At 48.6% G+C, this 12500-nt stretch overlaps 2 protein-coding genes across 2 annotated transcripts; both read left to right on the top strand.

The window, feature by feature from the left end:
* The first annotated feature begins 2292 nt into the window (after positions 1–2292).
* On the top strand, positions 2293–6016 carry manf (mesencephalic astrocyte-derived neurotrophic factor). The gene is made up of 4 exons (XM_083667740.1): positions 2293–2499; positions 3016–3143; positions 3316–3457; positions 5517–6016. Exons 1-4 carry the CDS (start codon positions 2412–2414, stop codon positions 5699–5701), a joined length of 543 nt encoding a protein of 180 aa, XP_083523866.1. The 5' UTR covers positions 2293–2411; the 3' UTR covers positions 5702–6016.
* Positions 6017–7602: 1586 nt separating this feature from the next.
* Positions 7603–10447, top strand: rbm15b (RNA binding motif protein 15B). The gene has a single exon (XM_083667579.1). The coding sequence runs from the start codon at positions 7797–7799 to the stop codon at positions 10347–10349; it is 2553 nt and encodes an 850-aa protein (XP_083523705.1). The 5' UTR covers positions 7603–7796; the 3' UTR covers positions 10350–10447.
* The last annotated feature ends 2053 nt before the right edge of the window (positions 10448–12500 follow it).

The following is a 12500-nucleotide window of genomic DNA, read 5'->3' as shown; positions in this document are numbered from 1 at the left end:
TTGTAGAAGTTGTTTGGTTTTTGTGTATGGTTTTGTGATGATAGTTCTCTGTTTGATGATGAAACGCAGAGAGAGAGTACCAAGAGCATATCCCTACTGTACCACCTTCTGTCCAGCCTGGGAGACGGGGGGGGGGGGGCAGCTCTCGAACTCTAATCACTGAATACACAATACACAATCCCCCACTATTCTCCTTTTAACTTACCTCTATAGAATACTCTATAGAATTGGACTCTTTCATTTTATTTTATTTTTAAAAAGCTTTCTTTCAGTATAAACAGAGCCATGGGGAAATGTGTCTTGGATGGAACAATATGAATAGTGACATTGACGTTACATGTTGTGTGTATAACCTATGCAAAGTCTCTTTTCTTTTGTTCAAATTAACCTTTTATTGTCATGATTCATCCATGTATGAGTTTCCCTCATCGTTCTTATTTACCCAAAGTACTTTTTTTAAATGTGTGACAGACAGAAGCAGCTTTTCTCCACCAGGCATACATAGACAAGCACAGAGATCATGTTTGTTTGCGTGTTGGTGTCAGAGATTAATGCTTTGCCGTGGGCCAATTCCTACCGTTCCAAAAGCATCGCTAATCATTTCATTCAAAAACTAGGAATATACAGTCCTGAATTGGTACACGTTAAAGGAATTAATCACTTAAGAGCTGTGAAACAAGATTATATAAAACAATTGTACATATTTTTCATGAGAGAACTGGTATGTTGAGTGGTTTTAGAGACCAGAAGAAGAAGCATTTTAATTAAACACGTTTTGATTTTGTATTTCCTTGACAAAGGATTCCTGTTCCCGAAGTCTGCTCCTCTGTGGCCCGGGGGCCTATAACAGGGAGATCTGGTTTGATGTGGTGATACCTGGCCACTGCTTGTGAAATTAAAGCTACACTACACATTTACAATCACATTCAGTACTGTGTCCAATCCATCTGTGTGTTTTGAGTGTGTTTAGCTGAATGGGACTTGGTTTGAGTGCCAGGGATGGTCGTCATTTGAAGGAGAGGTGTGGTATGTTTTGAATGACAACTTTGTGGCCAAGGTGAGCGAGCTTGTATGGGACAGTATGACGGGAGGTTATTGGAAGGGTGGAAATTAATTGAAAATGCTTTTTCATTTTGTTTCTTGTAAATATGATGAACTGCGTTAGGATGGGGAAACACTTCTGAAATCATTTGAGTTGTTCAGACTACGTGTCCAGGCTTTGCTCTGTGTAAATAGTCATGCAGCTGTGTATTTATAAGGTTAAAAAGGGCAAACCATGTATAGATTGTGATTAATTGTCTGCCTTGTACTTTCTGATGTAAATGTGTTTTTAAAACTAGAAACAAAAAAACATACAACAAACAAAAACGTGACTTTCATTTGCATAATTAATTATTTTGTGTATTTTGCATCAAAGACGATTCGGAAACAGCAAGTAAAGTTTTACCACTAAGGAATATGAAAACCTTTGTACAATTACTCTACAAGTAATTTCTTGTATATATTGTGTTAGCATGAATAAACTGTGATGTGGATTTTAGATGTAAATACACACTTTTTCCTACTCACTTAACTGATGTGATGTGGAATTCATTATTAATGCCTAACATTAAAGATCATGTTTCATTGACTCAATGACGCTTCAACCTGTCATTATTTCATCAGTTTAATTAGTCATCAGTAGAACAATATGCTTATTAAGCGATGAACAGTGTTGCGTATGATCCAATTATTATCTAGAGTGATATTTCAGCTGATTGCTTGGTTTTAACAACTACGCGCACATTAGGCCCACTAGATTAGATCCTGATGAAACGTTTGCACTCAATTACACAACATCATAAACGTTTTACACTGTGAACAATCAAAGTGTATGCAGACAGTCAATGTCAATAGTTTCGTTCTTATCCGCTCCTTAACTCACAACTTGACATCTGTGTTTGAGTTATGATTAATGGCAAATATTAGTACAATATAATGAAAGAGTATTCCTGTCCTAGTGCGACAGCGCGAGTGGATGGTGTGTGACATAGAAATGTCCACCTAGAAGTGTCACCGTGAGACGTTCCTACGGTGAAGAAAACTGTGTCTGTTCTAGAACACACAGATCTACATACCGTGATACGTCCGTGAGAGCTCTAGCCCAATCGGAAGGCGCCAACTGGACGATGTCCCCGGAATGAGGCGCTCCTGTCCAATCAGCGGAAGGTGCGTAGAGAGGAGCAGAGATTGATGGGTAGGAGGACCAATAGGAGGCCAGCTTAGGGGGACGTGGGTGAAGGAGTCACACGTCGCGGCCCCGGCACCGGCGAGCAGCGGCAGCGGCAGCTCGTGGACGCAGTAGCTACTCAGTTCCCTATGAGCCGACAGACCTCCACCTCAACACATTTAACTTAGTTTTTCGTTGTAAAATGTTGTGTTTAAGCGGCCTGTCGGTCGCCATTGCCCTTGCTTTGGTGCCCAGCAATAGCGACGCGTTGAAAGACGGAGAATGCGAAGGTGAGTTTGATTGTTTCTGTTCATGTTCACCTCGGCGGCTAACGGTAGCTAGCTGGCTAGCCGGGGAACACCGGCCAAGTTTCATCACGTCGTATCCTAGTCGGTCTGGCTGCTCCTCTCGGTGCCTTCGACTGGAGAACTGTTAGGTTATTGTTCAAGGAGAAGAAGGTATGTTCCTGGAGAGGCAGCTGTTTGTCGCCCTGGGTAGAGGATGCTATCACCGAGGCCGACGGGCTTCTCTCCGTGTCTCTCCTACAGGGTTGGACAGTGTTGTGTTTCTGTCTGTCAGGTGTCCCTTTAGACCGACAGACTACAGACTGTGATCGCAGTCAAGACAATGAATGAAAAGGAGTGGAACGATGGTTATCTCACCAGTGATGACCCTCCTTCACCAGCAGGCTTCAGCCCTGCCTCCGTCTTCCCGAGGTCGAGGAAGTGGGAATGTTTCAATGAATGCCTCCTGAAACCTCATGTGATGTCTGAAGTGTGTCCTTGTTCTGTTTGATTCTGTGTCAGTGTGTGTCAGCTTCCTGGGAAGGTTTTACCAGTCTTTACAAGACAACGATGTAAAGTTCAACAGCGCAGCCATCGAGAAAGCCCTCCTGAAAACCTGCAAAGACGTCAAGGGCAAAGAGAACCGATTTGTACGTATATTGAACCCATGTTCCTCGTTGTAAGGCAGTCATGTATAGTCTCTGTGATTCCTGATGTGTGTTAAAGTATGGATGATGAATGCGACGTCATGGAAACGTGTAGAACTAGTATCCAAGTGTGTGTGTGTGTAGTTGATTGTGGTCCTTGTCCTACTCGTCCCAGTGTTACTACATCGGAGCAACAAGCGATGCAGCCACTAAGATCGTCAACGAGGTGTCCAAGCCCCTGAGCTACCATGTACCCGTGGAGAAGATCTGTGAGAAGCTGAAGAAGAAGGACAGCCAGATCTGTGAACTGAAATACGGTGCGTACAGAACTGGGGAAGTCCTCTGTAGAAACTAGGTACAAAGGTCTTCTATGATTGATGCCCCGTCACACAACTCAAAAACCTCGTCCAAAAGAACAGAATTCAGTTTTTTCTTTCAGGGTTTCTTCCATTTCCATTTCCTTTAAGCTAGCGTAGGCAACAACTCTTCGCAAAATAGTCCCAAGCGGTCGGAAAAGACGACACACGTAACAATAAGCAGCCGTTCTACAGGTCTGGGGGGGCGGGGTTCTTGGAATGTAACGTCCAATGAAATTGTGAGCACATTCTCCCATCGCTGCGTCCAGTTCAGCCCGAGTCAGAACGGCTAATCTAAAATTCTCCGGACCTCCAAAGCAGGCGTGGAGACAAGGTGGTTGGAGGTGTGGCTACGTGAGACCAGGACAGTATAAACTCAGACGGCTGAATTTTGTAGCAAACGGAGGTAGCGTAGCTTACCCTCTTCAGGGTTAGAATCCCCAACCTTCTGGTGCCGACCGGCTGTGCTTTGCTACTGGTGCCGACCGGCTGTGCTTTGCTACTGCCCACAGAGAGTTAGAGGAGTTCTCTACAGCCTCATAATCATCCTAATGACAAACATATATTTACTTTCCAGCAATAATGATTCGGTGGACTGATGAGAAATAGACTTACAAATGATTTTGGAGTGAAGTACTCCTTTTAACTACCTTGAGATGCTAACAGCCTACAGGGTGATTACAGTGTGCAGCAGTCCAGCCTATTAGATGGAGATGCTAGTACATTAGCACCTTACCTACTTGTACTGTCCACTAGCCTGGCTACAGGTCTGTGTGGACGGTTGCTTTAGTCACCTCTTCTGTTGTGGTCCTGTCAGATGTCATGTTTGTCGTGGCAGCCATAGTGACAGGATATTGGCTACAGCTCAACCAGATCTGAGATGATGAGGTCTGTCTGCAGTAATGTTAGTCACCGGTAGTCTGATCTGAGATGATAAGGTCTGTCTGCAGTAATGTTAGTCACCGGTAGTCTGCTTCATGTTTCTGTCCTGTGCAGTCTCTCCTCTCCTGTTCTGTGTTCTCGGTTCATGAATTTGCATATTTCCAGAGGCTTATTTACATAGTGTCCTTTGTGTCCTCAACTGGGCCTTAGTCTTCATTAACAACTGGATGGATGGATGGATGGATGGATGAGTGGGTGGATGGATGGATGGATGGATGAGTGGGTGGGTGGGTGGATGGATGGATGGATGGATGGATGGATGGATGGATGAGTGGGTGGGTGGGTGGATGGATGGATGGATGAGTGGGTGGGTGGGTGGATGGATGGATGGATGGATGGATGGATGGATGAGTGGGTGGGTGGGTGGATGGATGGATGGATGGATGAGTGGGTGGGTGGGTGGATGGATGGATGAGTGGGTGGATGGGTGAGTGGGTGGATGGATGGATGGATGGGTGGAACTTCAGGTGTTGCAATCGGTCAGACAGTAATACACAATAAACACATAAAAGCTCACTATATACTTTACATCACAAATACTATACAGTTTACATAACTACAATGTTCAATAAGTGCTCATTTAATTAAATGTCTTATTGATGTATATTATGCATTTAACAATTATATTATGTGCGGTCACCATAGTAACAGTATTAGTAAGTCATCCATTGTTGTGACTCAGCCTGTGTCAGTAACAGTGTTCTAGAGGTGACTGTCTTTACTATGACCAGTAACAATGTTCTAGAGGTGACTGTCTTTACTATGACCAGTAACAGTGTTCTAGAGGTGACTGTCTTTACTATGACCAGTAACAATGTTCTAGAGGTGACTGTCTTTACTATGACCAGTAACAGTGTTCTAGAGGTGACTGTCTTTACTATGACCAGTAACAGTGTTCTAGAGGTGACTGTCTTTACTATGACCAGTAACAGTGTTCTAGAGGTGACTGTCTTTACTATGACCAGTAACAGTGTTCTAGAGGTGACTGTCTTTACTATGACCAGTAACAGTGTTCTAGAGGTGACTGTCTTTTACTGTGACCAGTAATAATGTATTCATGTGTTTCTTACTTCTGCAGACAAACAGGTGGATCTGAGCACGGCGGACCTGAAGAAGCTGAAGGTGAAGGACCTGAAGAAGATTCTGGAGGAGTGGGGAGAGTCGTGTAAAGGCTGCGCCGAAAAGTCCGACTTCATCCGCAAGATCAATGAGCTGATGCCCAAGTACGCCCCCAACGCAGCCAAGGCACGGACAGAGTTTTAACAAACCACCACTGCTGGGGAGGGCATGGATTCAGACCTGGGGGGGGGGGGGGGGTAGTTTTTGGGGTGGGGTAATGTTCGCTGAGAACCACCTGAGCGACTCACACACACACAACCTTAGTTTGTTTTTGAAAGGGATAGAGTTTTTATTGTTTGACATAAATGTGTTGTCAGTGGTGGAGGTAGAGGAGGGAGGACAGCTGTGGGAGGAGACTGTAAAGGATAAATAATGCTGTTCTTTCACATTGATCTTTCATGTAAGACCTGATGTTTATAATAACTGTGCTACTTTTTCATTAAAAGATGGAAAACCCAATGTGTCTGACTTGATGGTTGTGTTTGCTAGTAGATCCAAATTGTGTCACACATGAATGTAAAATGTTGAACTTATTTACTTGCAGCGCAAATATTTGTTTACCAAATGAAGTCTGACTCATACATTTCAATGCAGAGTGTGTATTGTGACTACACAAGCTTGTACCGTGGTAGATGTGTGAATAGGTGCTGTGTTGTTAAAACTGATCATCTGACTCAGTCAGACTCTGCTGGATGCCCTGACGTCACACGGAGCTGACGGGAGGCGGGGCATCCAGAGGTTCTACCGACCAATAGGGAGGAGTGCTTCAGATGGAGGCGGGGATTTCAAACAGATGTTTTAAAACGTTGAATTGAACACAGACTGATCACCTGCAACATGCTGCCATGGAAACATCTTCAGATAACTCCATGCTTTCATTTCGTGCACAAAGGTGGAGGAGGAGGGTCGGACCAGGGTGCGAGGGGTGTGGCCTCAGTCGAGAGAGAAGATTCTGGGATGGGAGATCATATTTATGATAACGGTTTAATTTGTAACTAAATTGTGAGATGAGCAGTTTTGTTTCTCTTGCCTTTTGCTTCCTGTTCACGTACATCTCTGTGCTTCAATGTAATATAATAATAGATTTTATTTGAAGCGCTTTTCAAAGCACCCAAGGTTACTTTACATTAAAAAGGGTAAAATCCACATTGATGAAATGAAAGACAGGAAAGCAGACTGATGAAAGCACGGTATCATGGGGGAAAGTTCCATCGAGGACAATACTGTTGTGTTCAACTCACTCCCTCCTGCACACACATCCACAGAGGGACACCTTTTATTATCGTAAGGTAAGTCTAGGATGAAAACATTCATTTTCTAAATTCTGAAATTCAATAATCTCTTTTATTAAAAAAAAAAAAGTATATAACAAACTTTCAGACATACCAATTATTACAAACAGTCAGACGTAAAACAAGTGTTGAACCAACAGACATAGTAACATATGCCACATATTTTTCAGTAAATATTCTGCACTGACAATAATTTATAATTATTTTAAAGTATTCTAATGTATAGTGTACCTGCCCCATCCCCGTCTCACAGCCTCTAGCCTCATTGCCACTTAGCCTCACACAGCCTACAAGATGTATTGTTCTATTTTGTAAATTTATAAATTTGTTATTGCTATTTTGTTAATATTTTGCTATTTTGTACATTTATGTCCTATGCACCAACCTCACCAAGTACATTTCCTGTATGTGCAAATATACTTGGCCAAATAAAATAATTCTGGTTGTGATTCAGATTCTGGCTCTGGTTCTGGCTCTGGTTCTGGTTCTGGTTCTGGTTCTGGTTCTGGTTCTGACTCTGACTCTGATTCTGGCTCTGATCCTGATTCTGGTTCTGGTTCTGATTCTGGTTCTGGTTCTGATTATTTATTCTGATTATTTATTCTGATTATTTATTCTGATTATTTATTCTGATTATTTTAGTTTGAAATTCTCCATCCCCGTGACGTCACTGTGACGTCCACACAAACCCCGCCCATCGGCGGAACGCTCACATTCCTTTTGTCCAAGATGGCGGCGTCGCTGCAGGTCCACTGACGCGAACATGCTTTTTAACGCCTTTCTGCTTTTACTGTTAAATCACGCAAACTCTTCACCCTGCGGAGGACAGCCGAGCATCACTACAGTCTCCGTCGGTGTGGAACGGCTCTGAAAATCAAAGAAATTCGCTTCTAAACCGGATTCTTCCCGCTGCAGACACTAAAAAGTTTGGGCTCCATCATTGCAGAATGAAGCGGCAGGCCGGGAGGGACGGCAGCCCGTCGAGGGCTTTGGCCAAACGGATACGGGAGCGGGAACGGGACCGGGACGGGGCCCGGACCCGGGACGACCTGGCGCCTCCGCCGCTGGCTCTACTGCTGGCGGAGAGCCGCAGCTACCACAAGCACCGGGCGCGGAGCGGGAGCAGAGACCGGGAGAAGCAGCCGCGGCTGCGGGAGGACCTCCACCACCGTCAACAACACCACGAACTCGGCCTCATCAGCCGCCCGCCGCTCCGGACCACAGCACCGCCTCCCAAAAGCAAAGCACCGACCGAGCCTCCCGGTGGACGGGGACCGGGGAACCTGGAATACAAGACCCTCCTCATCAGCAACCTGGGCTCGCAGCTCTCCGACGAACATGTGGAGGACGGCCTCTTTCACGAGTTCAAAAAGTTCGGGGACGTGAGTGTCAAGCTGTCGCACACCCCGGAGCTGGGCCGGGTCGCCTACGTCAATTTTCGGCATACAGAGGACGCGAAGGAAGCCCGGCATGCGAAGACGAGGTTAACCCTTTACGACCGGCCCCTGAAGGTGGAGCCCATGTACGTCCGTCGCCGCAGCTGTACACCCCCGGACGTCGGTTATGTACCGTTACACGGCCCCTATCCTTACCGGCAGAGGTCCCTCTCTCCCGGAGCGGGCGGCAGCAACATGCGGGACATCCGACCCCCACGGCACTACCCGGTGGAGGGTCTGGGCCTGAGCCGGGAGAGGGAGAGGATCCTGCTGGGGGACTTTTATGGGATGTTAGATGAAAGGGGCCGCCCGTACGGGCTTCCGGTGGCGGATCACGAAGACATAAAACCAGAAGACGACCAGCGAGCCAATAGGAATCTGTTCATCGGGAATCTGGACGGTAACGTGACGGAGTTGGAGCTGAGGAGAGGTTTTGACAAGTACGGGATTATCGAGGAGGTTGTGATTAAGAGGCCGGCCCGAGGGCAGGGCGGGTCCTACGCTTTCCTGAAGTTCCAGAACCTGGACATGGCCCACAGGGCGAAGGTCGCCATGCAGGGGCGGATGGTGGGGGGGAACCAGATTAAGATAGGCTACGGGAAGGCCAACCCTACGACCCGGCTGTGGGTGGGCGGTCTGGGCCCGGCTAACTCTCTGGCGGCGCTGGCCCGGGAGTTCGACCGGTTTGGAAGCATCCGGAACATCGACTACGTGAAGGGGGACAGTTCTGCCAACATCCAGTACGAGAGTCTGGACGCCGCCCAGGCCGCCTGCTCCCAGATGCGGGGCTTTGCCCTAGGGGGCCCAGAGCGCAGGCTACGCGTGGACTTCGCCAAGGTGGAGGAGGGCCGCAGCTTCCCCCAGCAGTACCCCCCGCCCGTCCCGGCCCACTTCGACCTGCTGCCGGAGGGGTACGGGCGGCACCGCGACCGCAGCCTGGAGAGGGAGCTGAAGAGCCGGGACCGTGAGCGGTCGCCCACCCACACCCTGGCCCAGCGGGAGCGGGAGAGAGCCCTGCTGGACCGCGACCTCAGCAGCCCCACCCGCAGCCTGGAGAGGAGGGGCACCACTGAGGCCTTCGGCCGGGCGGAGAGGGGGGGCCGGGGGGCACGCAGCCGCAGCAGGGAGCGCTGGCTGAAGGAGAGGGACAGAGACGGAGGGGGGGGGGCCGGGGGGCCGGGGAAGGCCTGGGAGGAGAGGCGCCGGAGGCGGAGTCGGAGCTTGTCCAACGACAGGCAGGCGGAGGGCAGGGGGAGGTCTAAAGCGCGAGGTCCGGTCGGCCCGGCCTCCCCCGACGCCAGCCCCGACCGGGCCAGGGTCCGAGCCCCCGACTCCACCACGGAGCCCCAGGACCACACCCCCGACAGCGGGCGCCACTCAGCCGAGGACCGGGCGGGTCAGGACGGGCACGAGACCGCCGCCGCTGCCACCGGGCGCCACAAGAACCCCGAACGCAACCACCGGGCCGGCGACAACCACTCGGACCCCCACGGCGACGGCAAGCCTCCCGGCACGTTGGCGGAGTACGCCCAGGCGCTCTCCAGGGTGTGGCACGGCTTTTTCGCCCTCAAGAACAGCTGCTTCCCCGCCGACTTCTACCTGCTGGAGGGAGGAGCCGCCTTCTTCCACGCCCTGATGAAGGACACCCAGGCCCCGCCCCCCCACGTGGGGGGGGCGCTCGCCCAGCTGAAGATCGCCCAGCGCCTGCGGATGGACCAGAGCCGCCTGGATGAGGTGACCCGGCGGGTCAAGCAGGGGAGTCCAGACGGGTACGTGGTCCTGCTGGCCCTGCAGGGCCCCATCGACCGCGAGGCCCCTCCCCCAGAGCCCGGCCTGCAGGTCCGCCTCCTTCGCCACCTGGTCACCTACCTCAGGAACAAGGAGGCGGCGGGCGTCATCAGCCTCCCCGTGGGGGGGGCGAAGGGCGGAGAGAAGGGCGGCATGCTGTACGCCTTCCCCCCGTCCCCGTTCTCCCAGCAGTACCTCCACGGCGCCAGGAGGACTTTGGGTGACCTGGAGGAGGAGCACCTGGTCATCGTGATCGTTAACGACTCTACTAACTAACTAACTAATAACTCACTCATGACTAACTGACCTAAACTAACCTGACCACGACGCTACAGCCTCCATGGTGGCGGGGGGCACTTCACACAGGAAGACAGTTGTGCATCGAGGGAGGGAGGGAGGGAGAGAAAGAGGGAGGGAGGGAGAGAGAGAGAGAGAGAGAGTGTATAGGTTTCTATTTGAACAGGAAGACAGGAAATGAATTTAGTGTCTTGTTTTTTGTAAGTGTAACACTACAGCCGAGAGATGTTTATACTGACTGTGTGTGTGTCTGTGTGTGTCTGTCTGTCTGTGTGTGTGTGTGTGTGTGTCTGTCTGTCTGTCTGTCTGTCTGTCTGTCTGTCTGTCTCTGTGTGTGTGTGTGTGTGTGTGTGTGTTTTTTTTAAGAAACTGACAGAGTGGTTCTGCTCTCTCAGAGTTGTAGATTTCATATGTTCGACTTTTTAATGAACCATTCCAGGAGTTGTGATGTTGCATGCAGGACTCCTCCCTCCCCTTCATCAACGCCTCCCTCCCTCCTTCCCTCCCTTCCTCCCTCCCTCCTTCCCGCCCTCTAGTGGTCAGGCATGTTTGTTCACTTGACCTGAAACTGAAGCTGTTGTCATGGAGATGTTATTTTAGCTAAAGTAAGAGTTCTCTATTTCACAATGTTTTTTTTTGTCTTTCTTTCTTATTGACGTTTTGTATCCATCCATCCCCCTCTCCTGACCTAGCCCGGCCTAGCCCGACCTAGCCTGACCTAGCCTGACCTAGCCCGGCCTAGCCTGACCTAGCCTGACCTAGCCCGGCCTAGCCTGACCTAGCCTGACCTAGCCTGATGTATGTCTGAAGACGCCAGACGTTGTTAAGCGGTTGTTACCTTTATCGTTAATTCTTTTTACTACAGGAGACATTCTAGTATGGTTATACGTCAGAATCGCCATATCTACCTCTACAGTTTGTTTTTAAGTCATCAGTAAATGTTGTTGTTGTCTAACAAACGTTCAAAACAAACGTTTCATTGGACGTCGGTCGGTCTCTAAGCTGCCATCTTTATCCATCTTCAACTCTACCGCGCCGTTTAGCAGGTGAAGTGCGTTTAAGAATGTTATGAATTTTCTATTTATTTCTCTGTGTTCTTCAGTCAGACCAGCGCTGTCAGGTCACATGTGTGAGTGGAAGGAAGAACATCCAACAGGACGGACTGGCAGGACATCTGACATCACTATCAATCTTTGCACACACACACACGTCATCACTACACACTGAGCCAGTGGTCACGCTGGTGCAACACACTACCATGTCCAGAGTATCGCTGTCTACAACAACACAATCCTAGACGTATATCTCTTTCCTGTCATGTGACCCGCTGTATCCTGGCCGGTCATGAAGGGTATCTAACTGCTGCACAGGCGGGTTTTGTACATTCAAACCAGTGCCCTTTCGGTTTTCTCTGTCTGCATTTGAACATGTATTCTGTACGAAAAATGTCATTAAACATTTTATGCTCTTGTTTTTAAACTCTTGACTGAAGCGGTTTTATTTCATAGCATCTTCCAGTACATTTAAACAGCATTCATTCATATAGGGTATATACACTCACCGGCCACTTTATTAGGTACACCTAACTGGCATTAACTCATTCAGTCCCGAATAAAGTCGCCCAGACTGTCAACATTCCAGAGTGCCACGGGTGACTTTATTCACCAGAAATCCACAAATTATGATGCTTCATTTTGTAGCCAATCAGAGTGTTGTTGCTAGGTGGGGAGGGTTCTGGAACTCTTTGGCGGTTGGTGAGTTAAACTGTGTTTCCATGATATAGTCTGGAACTTCTCCTGCCTCCAACGCCACGTCTGTCTTTGTTTACCACGTCTTTATCTGAGTGTCATTTGGCTCATATGTAGTATGATATGAACATCAGTCTGGCTCATATGTAGTATGATATGAGCATCAGTCTGGCTCATATGTAGTATGATATGAACATCAGTCTGGCTCATATGTAGTATGATATGAGCATCAGTCTGGCTCATATGTAGTATGATATGAACATCAGTCTGGCTCATATGTAGTATGATATGAACATCAGTCTGGCCCTGGTGAAGTACGATATGAACGCAGGGAGGGAGATTGTCAGCATTGGCGTGTCTTCTCACACGTAACCACTAGGTG

This window comes from Argentina silus, assembly GCF_951799395.1.
Source record: "Argentina silus genome assembly, chromosome: 4".
Taxonomy (NCBI): Eukaryota; Metazoa; Chordata; class Actinopteri; order Argentiniformes; family Argentinidae; genus Argentina; species Argentina silus.
The sequence above is the reverse complement of the archived record's forward strand: the minus strand, read 5'-3'. Positions and strand labels throughout refer to the sequence as shown.

What these genes read in the sequence shown, in the direction of transcription:
- manf (XM_083667740.1), top strand. Translation starts at nt 2,412, where the DNA reads ATGTTGTGTTTAAGCGGCCTGTCGGTCGCCATTGCCCTTGCTTTGGTG. An exon ending in AGGGCAAAGAGAACCGATTT is followed by an intron (nt 3,144 to 3,315) that starts GTACGTATATTG and finishes TACTCGTCCCAG; the next exon opens with TGTTACTACATCGGAGCAAC. An exon ending in GATCTGTGAACTGAAATACG is followed by an intron (nt 3,458 to 5,516) that starts GTGCGTACAGAA and finishes TTACTTCTGCAG; the next exon opens with ACAAACAGGTGGATCTGAGC.
- rbm15b (XM_083667579.1), top strand. Translation starts at nt 7,797, where the DNA reads ATGAAGCGGCAGGCCGGGAGGGACGGCAGCCCGTCGAGGGCTTTGGCC.